The sequence below is a fragment of the Podarcis liolepis genome, assembly GCF_965112155.1.
Source record: "Podarcis liolepis genome assembly, chromosome: 10".
In the NCBI taxonomy this organism is placed as follows: Eukaryota; Metazoa; Chordata; class Lepidosauria; order Squamata; family Lacertidae; genus Podarcis; species Podarcis liolepis.
In genome coordinates, this window is record NC_139562.1 from 23,793,078 (window position 1) to 23,810,110 (window position 17,033).

At 41.0% G+C, this 17,033-nt stretch overlaps 1 protein-coding gene and 1 long non-coding RNA gene across 6 annotated transcripts in view; one reads left to right on the plus strand and one right to left on the minus strand.

Annotated features, from left to right (window-relative positions):
* TBXAS1 (thromboxane A synthase 1) overlaps positions 1-17,033 on the plus strand; it is a 223,863-nt gene that overhangs the window by 148,356 nt on the left and 58,474 nt on the right. For all 5 annotated transcript variants that reach the window (XM_083462031.1, XM_083462035.1, XM_083462034.1 and 2 more), the window contains exon 9: positions 2,641-2,771. In XM_083462031.1, coding sequence (XP_083318157.1) covers positions 2,641-2,771 — 131 coding nt within the window. The remainder of the gene's footprint in view (positions 1-2,640; positions 2,772-17,033) is intronic.
* On the minus strand, positions 4,715-8,025 carry LOC310687243. The gene is made up of 3 exons (XR_014516323.1): positions 7,675-8,025; positions 5,849-5,986; positions 4,715-5,150 (listed from the first exon to the last, which is right to left on the minus strand). It is a non-coding gene; the product is annotated as an uncharacterized lncRNA (long non-coding RNA).

Consider the following 17,033-nt stretch of genomic DNA (forward strand, 5'->3'; position numbering starts at 1 on the left):
GAATGTATTAATACAGTTAAATTAAGGGTCACACACCTTTTTTGGACTAGTGGGCACTATGCAAATATTGAGAGAGCATGAGACCAGTGTATAACATGAAATTCGATAATACAATCATGGTGACATTTCCCCCATAAATTTCCAACTAGAAAATGCTTAACCTGTCCCCCCCCCATTGCCAACCCTAAACCAAAGATTAGGTTGTGAACCCACTTACTAGGGAGTAAACCCCTTTAAATACAAAGAGGCTTCTGAATAGATGTGTGTACTGTAACTACACAGTGAATTCTTAATTAGTGCCTGGGTTTAGGTCATGCAGAGCTAGAGATATGCCCATTGAATTCAATAGGGCCCATTCCTAGGTTAGTGGGTACAGGATTTCAGCCTAAGTAGATTAAAAAATGAGCTTGTTTATTTGTGTGTGGCATTTGTGTGTCACCTCATATTAAATTTTCTGGGCAGCTTACAGTAAGTAAGTAAAAATAATTTAAATACAGAATAATCACAAATACGTCAGATTAAAAATTACTAAAGTACCACAAGAAAACAAAAACTCACTGCACCCCCAAACTGAACACAGATTGAAAAATGGAGGCCAAAATGACATAGTTATTTAAGAGGCCTTGTGTGAACAAAAAGGTATTCACTAGGCACCAGAAACACAAGAAGGATCGCCCCAGGCAATCATGCTTGGGAAGCCTGCTCCACAACTGAGGTGCTGGGATTTAAAAGGTCCTTTCTCTGGTGGTTATCCAGGGTGGCAATCATTCAGTACTGGGGGCACCTGTAGCAGGGCTTCAGAAGAGGATCTTGACGTTCAGGTAGGCATTGACTGGAAAAATGGTTAAAACAGATAATGTATTCATGTTATCATTTATTTGCTACTCCTTAAGACATTTATGGTGGTGATCCTCCCCCCCCCCAATTGTAAAGAGCAGTGGAGTTCAAGAAGATTAGTTTCAATTATTTTTGTTTTTGACGTAACTAACCATAACAGTGATAACAATAGGCAAGGGCTACAATCCTATGCACTCTTACCACCAGCCGTGTAGCGTGGCCAGGTTTGGGTTGTTTTAAAAACTTAGGTGCTCCCTGTCAGTAACACTTGAGAGGGCTGAAATTCTCTTTATGTGGTAGCATTTACTAAAATGTGAAAGCAAAACCTGTGACTGCTTATCCCTTAACAATATCAAAGTAACGATGAGACATGTTGGAAACAAAAGAAGAATTTTATTTATATGCAATCTATGAGGGTTAAAACTTAATGGATACTTGGATGAGGCAGAATACTTTGTTTCAGTCACAATCACTTTACAGAATTAAATCAATAACTTTACTTAAGACTTCCACTTTAAACCTGTTTCTGATTAAACTGATTCCTTCTAAAATGGATATTTGTTCTACTAAACCAGTAAAACACTTACAGCCCCTTGTAGGATCTTTTCTTTTCCCTCAAGGAAATAAACTGACTTGCCCTGCCTAGCAAACCCCTAACCACCCAGGTAATCCCTTGGTAAACCATTTCTAAATCTAATCCTGACTCTTACCAAGCACTACCTGACAGGTTAACTACAGGGTCTAATTTTTAACTCCACCCAGCCCTGCTTGGCTTCTGGGTATCCAGAAATATGAACCCAAGGTCCGTCCAATCATAGAATTCTGCTGCACTCCACCTTTCTGTGTAGATGGAGTTTCTCTCTCTCCATTTGACACACCTATCTAGCATGTTAGTCCGTTTAATTGTTTATAACAATAGCCACTCAGTGTGTAGAATTGGAATTTATTGTTCTCCAGTTTAAGGCAGTTACCGGTTTACTATAGGAATCAATTGATCAAGTCTCAGATTTGTGCCATGCACACAACTCAAGCTTTATGAATATTATGCAGCAAGGTAGTTCCTATGAAGGGAAAAATACTTCGGGGCAAATTCCTCATTTGAAAAAAAACATACCAGAAACATTTAGTGACCTTCTATTTAATGGTTCACTTAGTTAAAGGGTACATTTACACAAAACTTTCCTGCAGCCCGGAGACAAACCTTGTGATTGTCTCAAGAGTCTGTAAATACAGTTTGCTGCAGTTAGTCTCTTTGGAGAAGTATATATAAGCTTTAATAGGGCATTAAATGAGGCACCCTGCTTTCCAGAATGAAAAGGGATGATGGAAATTGAATCAATGTAACCTTCCAGTCACATTCTCAGAGCTGTCTTACCTTGCAGGTTGGTTTGTAAAGTGTATGTGTGTTTTTAAAAGCCTCATAATGAATTAAGTGTGCTGTGGCATACATTGCAATGTTGCAGAACCCTGAACACACATTGAATCCTATTTCTCTGTAGAACAGCCTTCCCCAACCTAATGCCCTCCAAATGATTTTGGACTTCAATTCCCATTGCCCAGCTCTAATATTGTAAATTAGAGAAATGTATGAGATGCGTCCTACAACCATGTGTTCATCTCAGTAATCGGAGTAATCTGAGAAAGTATATGCGACCCTCTAGTCAACAATGACAACATAAGAAAGCAGTAGTATTTTTTATTTTAAAAACTCTGAAAGGAAAGGAAATCCATATACTTAGGGGTTGTGGATATTTGCATTAATAGCTAATGATGGTTTGTTTTTTTTTGAAAACTCTCTTAAAGTTGCATTTCCGTTCGTAATGGTCCCCCTGCTTCAGATTTTGCCAAATAAGAAACGAGATGAGGTGAATGGATTTTTTATCAATGCCATTAAGAATATGATTGCTTTGAGAGACCAGCAAGACCCAAATGAGGTAAGACTTCTTTATGGTAGGAAAAGCCATTCATGACCCAACCAAATTGTGTGCATTTAGTCCACTGCTTCCTACAGTGATTAATTTGTTGCCTCTAGGATAGACATGGGATGCTGGTGGCGCTGTGGTCTAAACCACAGAGCCTAGGGCTTGCCGATCGGAAGGTCGGTGGTTCGAATTTGTGTGATGGGGTGAGCTCCCGTTGCTCGGTCCCTGCTCCTGCCAACCAAGCAGTTTGAAATCACGTCAAAGTACAAGTAGATAAAACTTCCGGTGGGAAGGTAAACAGTGTTTCCGTGCACTGCTCTGGTTTGCCAGAAGCGGCTTAGTCATGCTGGCCACATGACCTGGAAAAACTGTCTACAGACAAACGTCGGCTCCCTCGGCCAGTAAAGCGAGATGGGCGCTGCAACCCCAGAGTCGTCCGTGACTGGACTTAACTGTCAGGGGTCCTTTATTTATTTATTTTTTTGAGGATAGACATGTTCAACGGGTCAACTGTGATTTTCTTTAAAAAAGCTCACCAACTCTGGGCACTCTCCCCTAAAAACAGCTCACCAACTCTGGGCAATCCTCCCTCCAAAAAGCTCAACCATCCAATGACAATGGGTAGATCATTGCCAGTTGTTTTTTTTTTAATACTGGGAGTAGATTGCAGTCTCTTGGGATTTGGACACGCCTGCTCTAGAAAGCCCTTAAGCAAGGCACAATGGCAGTAGCCTTTGCCTAATTTTTCACTCCCAGCATCCAGCATACTTCAGAATTATAGTGTCTCTGCTAACTGTAGAGATGATACCAAACGCAGCAAAGGCCTCAGTCCAAATTGCAAACTCTGCCTGCTTTAATGTGTTCAACAATTTGGCTGATTATTTTGCTCTTGACTTCTACATGTTTTTGCACTTCTTGATGTACATTGCAACTGGAGCTGTGAAAAGGGTACAGAAAGTTCACTTTTCTGGTGACTCATATGTTCTTATTAAAACTAGTATTGAAAATTGCACTTAGAACTTGCAAAAATTTCCAACCCAGTAATTTTATCCATTTAAAAGCATGACATTTCTTCCAGTCTGGGTTTTTAAAAAAACATTTGTAATAATTTTTTTTTTTGCTCTCTTTCTCTTTCTTTCTTTTGGCTCTTTTCTCTATGTGCTCCCTTATTATAGATATCTCTTTCCCTTTTGTCATTTTCATCCTTCATCATACCTTTGGTGCTGGAACACCCTCCCTGAACTTCTGCATGGCGTCACATCCTTCAGGCCACAGCTCAAACCTCATTTCTTCCATGAAGCCTTTAGCTTAATCTCCTTCATCTCCGTCCCCAGGTGAAATGAACCATAAATACATACACCATTTGTGCATATTAAGGTTTCAGTAGTCTTGCTCTCCTTGCTATGGTGAGAGGGAAGCCAAGCTCTGGAAAGTGAAAAGAGTCTAAGGCCGAAGCTACACACCAAATCAAATCTACATGACTGCACCCTCTCCTCAACTTGGAAATGGAGACATGAGACAGTGCTGTGGGCTTGCCTCTGTGCCTAAGGGGCACTCGGGGGTTGGCAGTGCCCATTAGGTTTGCACCACCAGCTCTGAGCTTGTTTTCTGCTACTCCCCACTCCCACCCCACCCCTGGTCCAAGCTTAGAGCTGGAAAGAGGAACAGATTTCCCAGTAACCTCATGCTGTGTTTTGAGACTTAGCACAAGCTCAAGGCCAACGCCCTTCCCCCTGGAGGAGGAAGCCCTCGTGACAACAAATTTTTGGTTGGCCAGTTCTAGGTTTCATTTTTCCATTGTGAGATAATTTTCCACTGCTTTCCTTCTGGAAAACCCACTGTTTACCGCTGAATTGCAACAAACATTACAGCCATACCTCGGGTTACAGACGCTTCAGTTCGCGTTTTTTCAGGTTATGGACCCACCAAAACCCAGAAGTACCGGAACGGGGTTTCGGGGCGCGCATGCGCAGAAGACTGGATCGCGCTTTGCACATGCGCAGAAGCGTCGAATCGCAACCTGCGCATCCACAGACGCGCCGTTGCGGGTTGTGAACACTGTGGGTTGCAAACATGCATCCCACACAGATCACGTTTGCAACCCGAGCATCCACTGTAGTTGGCTTTTCTGAGGATTGATGTTTCTTCCGATTCAGTGGTAAACAGCGGGTTTTCCTGGATAAAACTGTGGGGAAATGAATAACTGCTCAGACCTGTGCCTTCTAGCAGAAAACCTCTAGGACCCGTGCTTTCTTGGCAAAAGTGGCAAAAGTGTGAATAAGGTCTTAGCCTCTGATTATAATATCACTTGTTAAAATATCCTTGTAGACCACATTGTATTTCCTGTTTTGTAAGTTAGCAAATAAAAGAAAACAAGAGCCCTTCACCTGGCTTGAGAGCAGTACATGTGAAAAGGATCTAGGAGTCTTGGTTGACCACAAACTTGACATGAGCCAACAGTGTGACGCGGCAACTAAAAAAGCCAATGCAATTCTGGGCTGCATCAATAGGAGTATAGCATCTAGATCAAGGGAAGTAATAGTGCCACTGTATTCTGCTCTGGTCAGACCTCACCTGGAGTACTGTGTCCAGTTCTGGGCACCACAGTTCAAGAAGGACACTGACAAACTGGAACGTGTCCAGAGGAGGGCAACCAAAATGGTCAAAGGCCTGGAAACGATGCCTTATGAGGAACGGCTAAGGGAGCTGGGCATGTTTAGCCTGGAGAAGAGGAGGTTAAGGGGTGATATGATAGCCATGTTCAAATATATAAAAGGATGTCACATAGAGGAGGGAGAAAGGTTGTTTTCTGCTGCTCCAGAGAAGCGGACACGGAGCAATGGATCCAAACTACAAGAAAGAAGATTCCACCTAAACATTAGGAAGAACTTCCTGACAGTAAGAGCTGTTTGACAGTGGAATTTGCTGCCAAGGAGTGTGGTGGAGTCTCCTTCTCTGGAGGTCTTTAAGCAGAGGCTTGACAACCGTATGTCAGGAGTGCTCTGATGGTGTTTCCTGCTTGGCAGGGGGTTGGACTCGATGGCCCTTGTGGTCTATTCCAACTCTATGATTCTATGAAATCTGCTAACTACCGGTAAATTTGTATGTAAGTGCTCCGATTACCCATCAGATTCCAATGCAGGCTTCATAGAAACAAGCTTAATTGATTCACTTCAGTTCTTACTGGTGCCCTTTCATGATCTGATGCAAGTTTCCAAATTCCAGACCTGCAGAAATAAAGAATATTAATTAACGAATATCTTACAAACTGAGCACATACTAAATATAATCTTGTGCAAATATTGTAAATATTGTGAAAGCATGGAAAGAACTAAATTTGGATCAGTGGTGAAGTTGCTGCAGGTAAAAAAAGTCAAATAGCTTAAGTGGGGAAAATGATGTTTATTTTAAATATTTATATAAAGGCCTTCCTTGTATGCTAGAAAATAATTGTACAGTGGGAAGGTAAAAATAATTATGGGAAGTTTTAGAAATATTTAATTAATTAACAAAATCTATCTACTGCTTAATTTTAGTAAGCCTCTAAGTAGTTTACAAGAAATATCAAAATTGTCAATTTTTTAAAAAAATAATTAAAATTAACAGTAGAAAAAGAGATTAAAACATGTTAACATCTATGTATCTGGCTAGGCTTGCCTAAACAAAAATGTTTGAGGCAGGAACCAAAAGGAATACAGCAAAGGTGCCTGCCTGATGTAAGTAGACAGTGAGATCCAAAATGTAGGTGCCATCACACTAAAATATTGATTTATTTCAACTGTTGATAGTTTGTAATTTAGATTGAGCCCCGTGATGTCATTTCCTTTTATCCCATTCCATTTGCTCTCAATTGCATATGGTCTTTCTGCCACCATTTAAATGTAGGTAACTTTCTGACACCGGCAAAACTATAGATATCTTCTCCTACTGGGATGTTTTAGGTCCATGCTTCAGAAATGCCCTATGTACCTCATCAGAATTGTACAAGGAGACTGGCAACAAACATGGAGAGCCTCCTTTTTGTGTTTCAAAGCTCTTTGCACTAATGCAGATGGCTTTTGAGCTGATAAGTAGGGTTCAAGATAAATGCTTTGTATTTCTGTTGTTTTTGTTTACCTCAGTACACTGTTGAGTTTCACCTTGAACAAAGCAAAATTCTACATGCATTCTTACTGATTGTTTAGATGAGTGGGTGGCTGTTTTAATACTAGTCTTCCACTTTGTGTTCAGATGTGTTGCACCCTGATTTATTTCTTTGTAAGAATCCTTATCTACCCATTGCCATAAGATTGTCCAGTGATTTTTTAAAAAGAAAACAATTCAAGCAGAAATGATATTCCACAACAACAATAATAGTACAAAGCACTTTGGGCTTCATTTTAAAGGTGGGTGTTTTTGTGTGTGTGGTTTTTTTTACACGTTTGGTTAATCCTGGAGGCAGATAAATAAAAAGGATTGTCAGATGTGGGTTGTAATAAATTTTAAATGAGTTTCATAAAAGCTACAACTAAACGTAAACCTGCCCAAACAGGGAATTTCTAAAACACACAATTCCTCCTCAGTTTTTTCCGCTGCTTCCTATCATGAAAACTGTCATGTGGATTAATAATTCATTGTTCTTGAATCAGCCCTCGAGGAAAATTGACCGCAATGTCATTTCCATCTGAGTGGGTTTTTTTTTTTTAAGGGGGCTAAAATGGAGGTATGAATCTTCTTCCTTTGCAGAATCACCAAATCACATAGGCCAGAACTTAGATTAAATGGCTCTTTTGCTGTGACTCTCCATCAGAGGAAGAAGACTTAAGGGGAGCTCAAAAAACTGTTAAGGCCCTCTCCGAATTTCAGCAGCTTATTGTAACATACGCTTTTGCAGAAAGCAAGACGCCTACAAATCACATAATGGAATGTGTCTTACACTTAACTATACTTCGGGCTTGGGACTTGGGGCTTGGCTTTTCTTTGACCCTTGTTTATGCATCTCCTCTCCTGCCCTACTGTGTGGCACATGTTTAGTCTTCCTTTTTACAGCAGGCAGGGAAACGGCATGGATGATGCGACCCGTTCAGGAAGGTGGGGCAAAATGGCAGCTGCCTTGCCTCATTCTGTAGTAAACAGTATATAAGGGAGGAATGGACAAGTTTCAGTCTTCATAAGTTCTTCTCCACCGCCCATCCTGTTCTCACATTAATCTGCCATTAAAAAAAAAAAGCAACACAAATATATATAGCTCAGTATATGAAATTCTAAACATGTTTTGACTGAAAAGAGGGGTGAGGGCCACCTCTATCTGGCTCCCAGAATTCTCCTCACGCCACACATTGTCAGTGCCCCTGATTCTCAGCCTGGGCGTTTGGCTTCTCAGGCCTATGCCTCTTTGCTTGTTTGGCTAGAGGATAGAGAGAGGTGTATGAATGGGTGAAACCACTAGCCTACTGCACAAAAGTAAAATTTATATAGTTGCTCTGCCCATCTTTGCCTCTGGACCTGCTCACCAACAGCCAGGAAATATAGCCTGTGGGCTGAAAATGGATTCCCACTCCTGTCCTAAATAGGCATTTCAAAACACATTTTGCTATATTTTGAGGCAAAAACTATTGCAAAATTTGGAGAAGTGCAGTCTGAAGGATAATTTCATTCCTGTCTGCACTTTCGAGCTGTGGATCAAGTCCTTTCACATTGGACTTCACAGAAGTCAAATTCCTCAGGCACTCCTCATTTAAAGGCATGTGCTTGGGCTGCAGTCCTAAATATTTCAGCTACTTTTTAAATCCAGACAGGGAAGCTGTGTCCCGTCGTCGTCCCCCCCCCCCCCCCCCGCTATAACTGGATTTAAAAGACTAATAATTTATGTATCCTCTTATTTTTCCTCCCAATGTGCTCCCTTGGAAAGTGTGTCACCTGAATGAAAAATGTGTCAATTAAAAGCCAACCTCCATAAGTCTATTAAAGAGACAGAGTCCAGAGAATGTTCTGTGATTTTAATTAAAATAGAAATGTGAGTAATTGGTTTTGTGCTGCAACCCTTTATTAATATCTTAATGAATACTGCAGTGTTTGTAAGCCTCTTTCGAAAGCCCTGTTGTGCTATGTTTTGTGTCAGTTTCCAGCCCAGGTTTTGGAGACTGTTCAGTCCTCCACAGGTTCAACTTTTCCTTCCATAGCAACATACCCTCCAACATTTATCCAATGAAAACAGGGATGTTCTATTCCATAATAATAATAATATCAATAATACTAAGAATAATTTCATTATTTATACCATGCCCATCCAATTGGGTTTCCCCAGTCACTCTGGGCAGTTTCCAACACATATAAAATAATAAAAAACATTAAACATTTTTTTAAAAAAACTTCCCTATACAGGGATGTCTTCTAAAGGTTGTGCAGTTACTAGTCTCCTTGGTTTAGGGATTGTGTTTTTGTTTTGTTTATTTATTTGCAGATTTATTTAAGAGTTTTGCAACAAAAAGTTATGAAAACACCTAGCGGTGCACAGTTAAATAAGATAAGACTATAAAATGCAACGGATTACAAGCTGTGTTAACAATGAAACCACTTCAGAGTATCAGAAGTAGATATTAAAAGTCACAGAGAGACAGAGGAGAAGGCCTCACTCTTCTTGTCACTTTTGTGAAAAAGGTTATCTATCTACCTAACCAAGACCCAGGTCTGAATTCGGACAGAGGTGCAACTTGATCATCAGTTAATCCAAGAATGTCTGTAGCTGCTCTGCCACAAGCCACTAAATCATTTTCCCAATAAAAGGTGTACAGTGGTACCTTGGTTCTCAAACTTAATCCGTTCCGGAAGTCTGTTCCAAAACCAAAGCATTCGAAAACCAAGGTGTGCTTTCCCATTGAAAGTAATGCAAAACTGATTAATCTGTTCCAGACTTTTAAAAACAACCCCTAAAACAGCAATTTAACATGAATTTTATTATCTAACGAGACCATTGATCCATAAAATGAAAGCAATAGTCAATGTACTGTACTATGAAATAAATAAGACAGAATTGTAGATGATAAAAATTAAAATTAATTTTTTTTATTACCTGCACTGATAGTCACTATTTGGATGGGGGGCTTTTATCCATTTCTGCAGTCACACAATCAGTCAATCAGTAGCTGAACTGGGTTCCATACAGTCACGAAAACAAGTTAACCGACAAAGCCTCAAAAACAAAAACGCAAAATAAATAGCAGAAACAAAAGTGCCCAACTTAATCTGTTCTGGAAGTCCGTTTGACTTCCAGAATGTTCAAAAACCAAGGCGCAGCTTTTGATTGGTGCAGGCGCCCCGGAAACAATAGCCAACAGCTGCATCAGATGTTCAGCTTCTGAAAAACATTCGAAAACAGGAACACTTACTTCTGGGTTTTTGGTGTTTGGGAACCAAGACGTTTGAGTATACCAAGGTGTTTGAGAACCAAGGTACCATTGTAGTAGCAAATTATTGGACACTATCACCGGCCAATTGGTCCAGGGTAGGGTTTTTTATGAGTAGTCGTACCATCTAAAGCAGCGGTGTCCAAACTTTTTTCAAAGAGGGCCAGATTTGATGAAGTGAAGGACTGTGGGGGCCGACTGAAGGGCCAACCAAAATTGTTGACCTTTTTTTAGGATTGAAGTTGTTAAGCTTCTTTTAGAATTGAAGTTGTTGAGGGTTTTTTACAGTTTTACCCCAGGAAATAAACTGCCACAGGGGCCAGATTAAACCGATCAATGGGCCGGATTAGGCCCCTGAAACGGACTTTGGACATGCCTGATCTAAAGAATCCTTGTTTCTCCATGTATACATTGTTGTTGTTTAGTCGTGTCCGACTTTTCATGACCCCATGGACCAGAGCACGCCAGGCACTCCTGTCTTCCACTGCCTCCCACAGTTTGGTCAAACTCATGCTGGTAGCTTCGAGAACACTGTCCAACCATCTCGTCCTCTCTCGTCGCCTTCTCCTTGTACCCTCCTCAACCAGGATCTGTCCATCCAGTGAGCACTCAGGGCTGATTTCCTTAAGAATGGATAGGTTTGATCTTCTTGCATTCCATGGGACTCTCAAGAATCTCCTCCAGCACCAGAATTCAAAAGCATCAATTCTTCTGTATTTTAAAGGTTTTTGGTGCATGCCTATGCACCTTCGTCTAATGTCCCCCACCCCAGTGTATCCCCCCACCACAATGCAGCTGATGAGATAATAGGTGTCACAAGATTCCTTTGATTTAACAAATGAACCTGCTCAGTTTTCTGTATCAAAATACTGCAAATAATATAAAAAGGTAAAGGGACCCCTGACCTTGAGGTCTAGTCGTGGACGACTCTGTGGTTGTGGCGTACAGCTTCCGGGTCATGGGCCAGCATGACTAAGCCGCTTCTGGCAAACCAGAGCAGCGCATGGAAATGCAGTTTACCTTCCCACTGGAGCGGTACCTATTTATCTACTTGCACTTTGATGTGCTTTCGAACTGCTAGGTTGGCAGGAGCAGGGACCAAGCAATGGGAGTTCACCCTGTTGCGGGGATTCGAACCGCCAACCTTCTGATCAGCAAGCCCTAGGCTCTGTGGTTTAACCCACAGTGCCACCCACGTCCCATTGCATATAATATAGTAATTTGTTTGTTTGTTTATTAAATAAGTAAGCTATCATTGGAGCCTCATCCTGTTTTCAGTATATACTGTATATAACCCCACCACCACCAAACATCAGCCAGCTGTAGATGTTAGCAAACAAAGCAACTTGAATGCCAAGCCAAATCCCCAAACAAGCATTTCAGAAAGAGCCTGAGCTAACACAAGATACTGAAACATGGCCTGGAGTTTAATAAACTTGAAGTCTAGGGAGTAAATTCCAGAGCTGAGAAAATGCTGCCCTCAACCTCAGTTATGTGCAATTCTAGAGTCTGTCAGTTCAAGCACAGTAGAAGCTTTCAGTGTCTGTACTTGAAAGAGGCAGAGAGGAAGATTAAATGCTTGAAAGACAGAATTAGGGTGCATGCAGATGTACATGAGAACAAGAGTGTGTGTAGATATTTTGGTTATGAAGTGAGCACTGTTTTCTCTGCCTTCTGTGAAAACATATGTGCAGTCTTTGGATCAGATCCTGATTTCCTATTCTGGTTTGTCCCCCTGCCATTCCCCACTTCAAGCACTGTTTGTATATATCCTTCTGATTTTTAAATATTTTTAAATTTATATTTTATATTTATAACCCCAGCCCTTCTGCTAAGATGCTCAGTGCACAACTATGTCTTTACAGTGAAATGGATTAGGCTGAGGGGGTAGTGATAGTGACTTATCGAGTGAGCCTCACCTCACAACTGAACCAGGATTTGAACCTGACTTTCCCTTGACCAAAGCAAAAGGGGGAAAAAAATCTAACCACATAAATTATAGTCACAGCTGTGAATGCTTAAATTGCATTGTAACCACTAAGAAATAAGCAAGACACTTAACCTTTGTTGAATTCAGTGATTCTTCTTTGTCCTGGTTTGTTGCTTCAAGCAACAACAAAAAAAGAACCCTTTATCCTGAATAATTTAATCATTGTGACCTGCCACAGATACATTTTCAGTATAGTCCCAGCAGTGATGTCTCATTAATCATATATTTCTCAGTCATTTTTCTGAATGCTTCAGCTGATATTGTACCAAAAATGGACACTAGGGCCTGGAAGTTGGGGGTTCATTTGTTAAAAGTGTGTTCAGTACTTTCAATTAAAGATAGATATCAGAATTCAGTTTCAGGAAAGAAATTGAGACTGACACTCAATATGTTTGACCTTGGGGAGAAGAATTGGGTTGCATTACGTGCTCAGGTTTCATATTCGTACAGTATATTGGATGGTTGTGAAGCTTAGAAATGAGGATTTAAAGAAGGATTATTAATGTAGTTGAATATGTCTTGCACTGTATGGCTTGTATTCATTCTTCCAATGTGTGACACAAAGCTTGCTACTTCCATGCAAAATTGCTTCCCTGAATGACCAGGCAGTGTTTAAGAAGGCTTAACGAACTGGAAAAGGCATGGCTCACAGCACCCGTGTCACAACCTATAATGGAAGGCGTCTGTCTTGGACAGACTAGAAGAGTCTCTTACCTACAGCATCCACAAAGTTAGGCTTCTATCCTTTTGCAAAATTTCGTCAGGCAAGGAGTCTTTCACACAGCTACTCTGACAGCATCACCATTTGGTTTTCTGATAGATGCTTTGTTGTGCAAAAAAATAAAAATACTTTTTTAAAAAAATGGAAAAAGAATATATAATATAAAGCAAGTGTCCATCTTGCTGATGCGTCTTTCAGTTTGCTGCTGGTGTAGCATTTTCCTGCAACTCAATTATTCTGCAGCTAAGCAAAGCTGAGCAGAGTATGAAGTGCAGGTGTCTGTTTGCAATGAGGGAAACATTTGGGAAGGCCGACCCAGGTGCCAGATATGATGTCTCCCTGCCTGACTGTCTGTCTCATTTGCATCCCACCTTTTCTTCAAAGTACTCAAAATGCCTTATGCGAGGAGTTATCCATTTCATCCTAATGCAACCTTTTGAGCCTGAGAGACAGTTGAATCTGATTGCTTGATATACTTATTGAATTGGTTTTTGTAGGTTTTTACACCTGCCAATAATCCATCTTCATTCCTCTCACACCAATATTTCATTATTACTCAGACTTCATTGTAAAATGTCTCCCAGTGCTGGGAAAAAAAGAAGAAACACCTCTTTCAGCCACCTCACATGTAACAGTGCTTCTTCTCTTTCCTTTCCTTCTTTTACAGTCACAGAATATGGTCTTTTATAAGCTTACAGAAGATGTTATAACTCTGAGATTGTGTAATGTGGGTATCAGACCACAGCAGGGGTCTGTGGTTGGTTTGGGCCATGGGTAGGCAAGCTAAGGCCCAGGGGCCGGATCCGGCCCAATCTCCTTCTAAATCCGGCCCACGGATGGTCCGGGAATCAGTGTGTTTTTACATGAGTAGAATGTATGCTTTTATTTAAAATGCATCTCTGGGTTATTTGTGGGGCATAGGAATTCATTCATCCCCCCCCCCAAAAAAAATATAGTCCGGCCCCCACAAGGTTTGAGGGACAGTAGACCGGCCCCCTGCTGAAAAAGTTTGCTGACCCCTGGTTTGGGTGCTCCTAATATAGCCTGATCATTATCATCCTTTTCATTGAAGAAGACTGGTCTTAATATTGCTCCCTGTTCTGTGCTGTCCTCTCCTGTTGTTTGAACTTTTGGAAAGTTTTAAAACCTGAAGCATTGCTCATGAGAATTAAACCAGGAAGATTCCCCCCCCCTTCATAATTACCCTACAAAAATGTAGGTCTTCCTTCCTTCCACTGACACACTTCCCAAGTCTTCAGGGATTTATTTCAAGGGCTTCAAACAGCTTCTGAACAAACTATTAAAAGCAGGGTTCAGAGAAAGCTAAGTGCACTTAAGCCCTATTGAAATCAATGGAACATTAGCACACCAGTTAGAGTGCTTATATCCAATTGATTTCATTTAATTTTGTCTGAATTGTGCCCTAAGGCTAGAAATGATAGTTTTAAAGAACATGATATTGTTTCCCATGGTGCATTTCTTTTGCCCCACTGTCACCTCTGTTTAAACAGGTTTTGCATGTTTTTAAGGCATTATAAGTACCTGGTTAACAATGATAATAGTGAGATGAAAGTTCATATGTGAGCGATCATGCCTCTGTCAATCCACATTCAATGCTCTGAAAGAAGTGGTTCTCTGTCTCTAGCCTTAGAAAGGTATTCTAATAACATGCACTTTACAGCCCATTCTTAAGCGAAGCCAAAATGTTTGGATATTTCAGTCTTTGAGTTAGTAAGGATGAGTTTACATGATTACAGGGCTATATAAATATGAATTTGTATACAGTGGTGCCCCACAAGATGAAGGCCTCGCAAGACGGAAAACTCACTAGACAAAAGAGTTTTCCGTTTTGGAGGTGCTTCGCAAAACGAATTTCCTATGGGCTTGCTTCGCAAGACGACAATGTCTTGCGAGTTCCTGCTTTTTTTTCCCCTTCCCCCCTTTTTCTAAGCCGCTAAGCCGCTTATCAGCTGATCCGATCAGCAGATAAGCCGCTAAAAGCCGCTAATCCGTCAATGGGCTTGCTTCGCAAGACGAAAAAACCGCTAGACGAAGAGAATCACAGAACGGATTCTTTTCGTCTTGCGAGGCACCACTGTAATTCAGATTTTAATGCCCAAGTGATGCAAGTCTAATATCTGAAGTGCCTCCTCACACATTTAGCTGCCTGGTTGCTAAGATCAGCAATTGAAGCCTTGTTGGCAGTGATACCGCCTTCCGTGGTTTGAGGGACAGTAGTACATGAGAGAGCCTCCTCTGTGGTGGCTCCCAGGCTGTGGAATAACCTCTCTGAGTTGCATCTTGGGCTACCATATACTTTTTGACAATTTGCTAGGACAGAAGGGGTGTGTGTGCATGGGAAATATACCCTATCTAGTCCTATGCTTGTGTTCATTGAAGACAATCTTACTCGTCTGCAAGTGATCACCAAAGAAGAAGTTAGTCTGAGCCCTCTAGTCAACAGATTATAAAGTTATTTGATATTCAGCTCATTCAGACAATCATATCTTGCCTTCATAATCTAAGATATGAACAAACCTTCTGTCTATACATGCATCACTTTCTATCCCCCCCCCCCCCTTTTGGCAAACCACAATTAAACCCACAAGTCTTCAACTAACATAGTTTTCCATTTTGTTCAAACCAGGAAACTATGGCTACCAATTCAGAACAAGCCAGGATCTTCAGCCACAGTTTACTGGTTCAGATGTTATGGGGAACTATGGTAAATTAAAGGCTCCCGATTTTTAATCACAGTGAGAAGGGAGGAGGGAAGGGGCTTCCTAGGCAGATACAAAATTGAGATATCTTCTGAACTAAACCATTTACAGTTGTTGCCACACAACCCCACCTGTAGTGGTTTTGAACACTGCAATGGAGATTAAGCAAAATATCTAATTAGTTGATCACCTCCTCTCTTTCTTTATTTTTTTTAAAAAGAGAGACAGCTGCAGAAATGTACCGTAATACTCAATCTTGCTTCTACAGTGATAGAACATTCTCCAGCTGGTGCAGGATACAGTAAAATGTCATTGGCTTACTTCATCACAATGTAATACCCACACAGGACGCTTGTAGAGAATGTAGTTCATTTGGTGAAAGATTTTACAGGGCTCGGGGATGGCCAAGCCAATTAATTCCCCACAATTTAGATTTAAAGCCCACAGTTGGTTTTGTTGAACCTCAGTACACTTTTTGGATGTCCTTTTCTTCTTACCGGGTCATAGCACTTAGCTGACTGCAAAAGCCAAAGCACAGTATGTTAAGTATTTCTGCTTCTTTGTTTCTCGCCATTCCCATGTCAGTGATCTGATAAAAGTCCTGTGACATATATAAAGAATGATTCCTTTTGTGCCCTTATCTCATTTGCCCTTTTCCTGTGCCTGCTCCTCTCCCTCCATTTTATTTCCCATCATGGCTCCAAGAATATAATTTAAAAGCTCTCCCTTGATCTTAAAAAAAAGTAAAGCAGATTAAATTATTTTTGAAAAGCATTCCAGCCTTGCTTTTCCTCCCCAGTCTGCAGCATCTCAAAAGTCAAGCTCTGCAACCGCTTCTGCACCCCCCCTTTTTTTTTTGCTCTGACAGATTATGCTGGTGTTTGAGGAACTGAAAATAAATGCAATGCCATAATGCATTTAACAATGGATTGCAAAATAGACAGCATGCCCAAACCAGCTTTAATGGAGTGGTGTTATGTAGACCCCTGCCAAAAGTCACTATTTTCAAGGGCTTATTCTTGATGCTTTCAGAACTCTACAGCATGAGAGCACAATAGTGTGTTGCGCTTACACTCTGGTGGTGGAAATATGAGGTGACAGATTCTCAGTAAGGATAGGATATAGGCAGAATGTGACATATTTGAAGCAATGACCTGGATCAAAGGACCTGTGGAACTAGTTCCATGTGCCCAAGTGGGGTTTAGATAGCCCCCTGCCCCAAATTCCAGATGGCAAACTTCTTTTGAAACTGAGAGGACAGTCAAAAGTAGCCTGTGACATGGCACAGGAATCTTAAAATCACCCAAGGGGAATACCCAAGCTCTTTGGATTGTAGCCAACATTTTAGGCAATGTTACATGAGAAATGTGCCCAGGATTGTCTTTGCCCATAGGCTAAAAACCTCTGTAATGAGACAAGGGTTTTGCTTTTTGTCCTGTCCCATCCACTAATATTGGC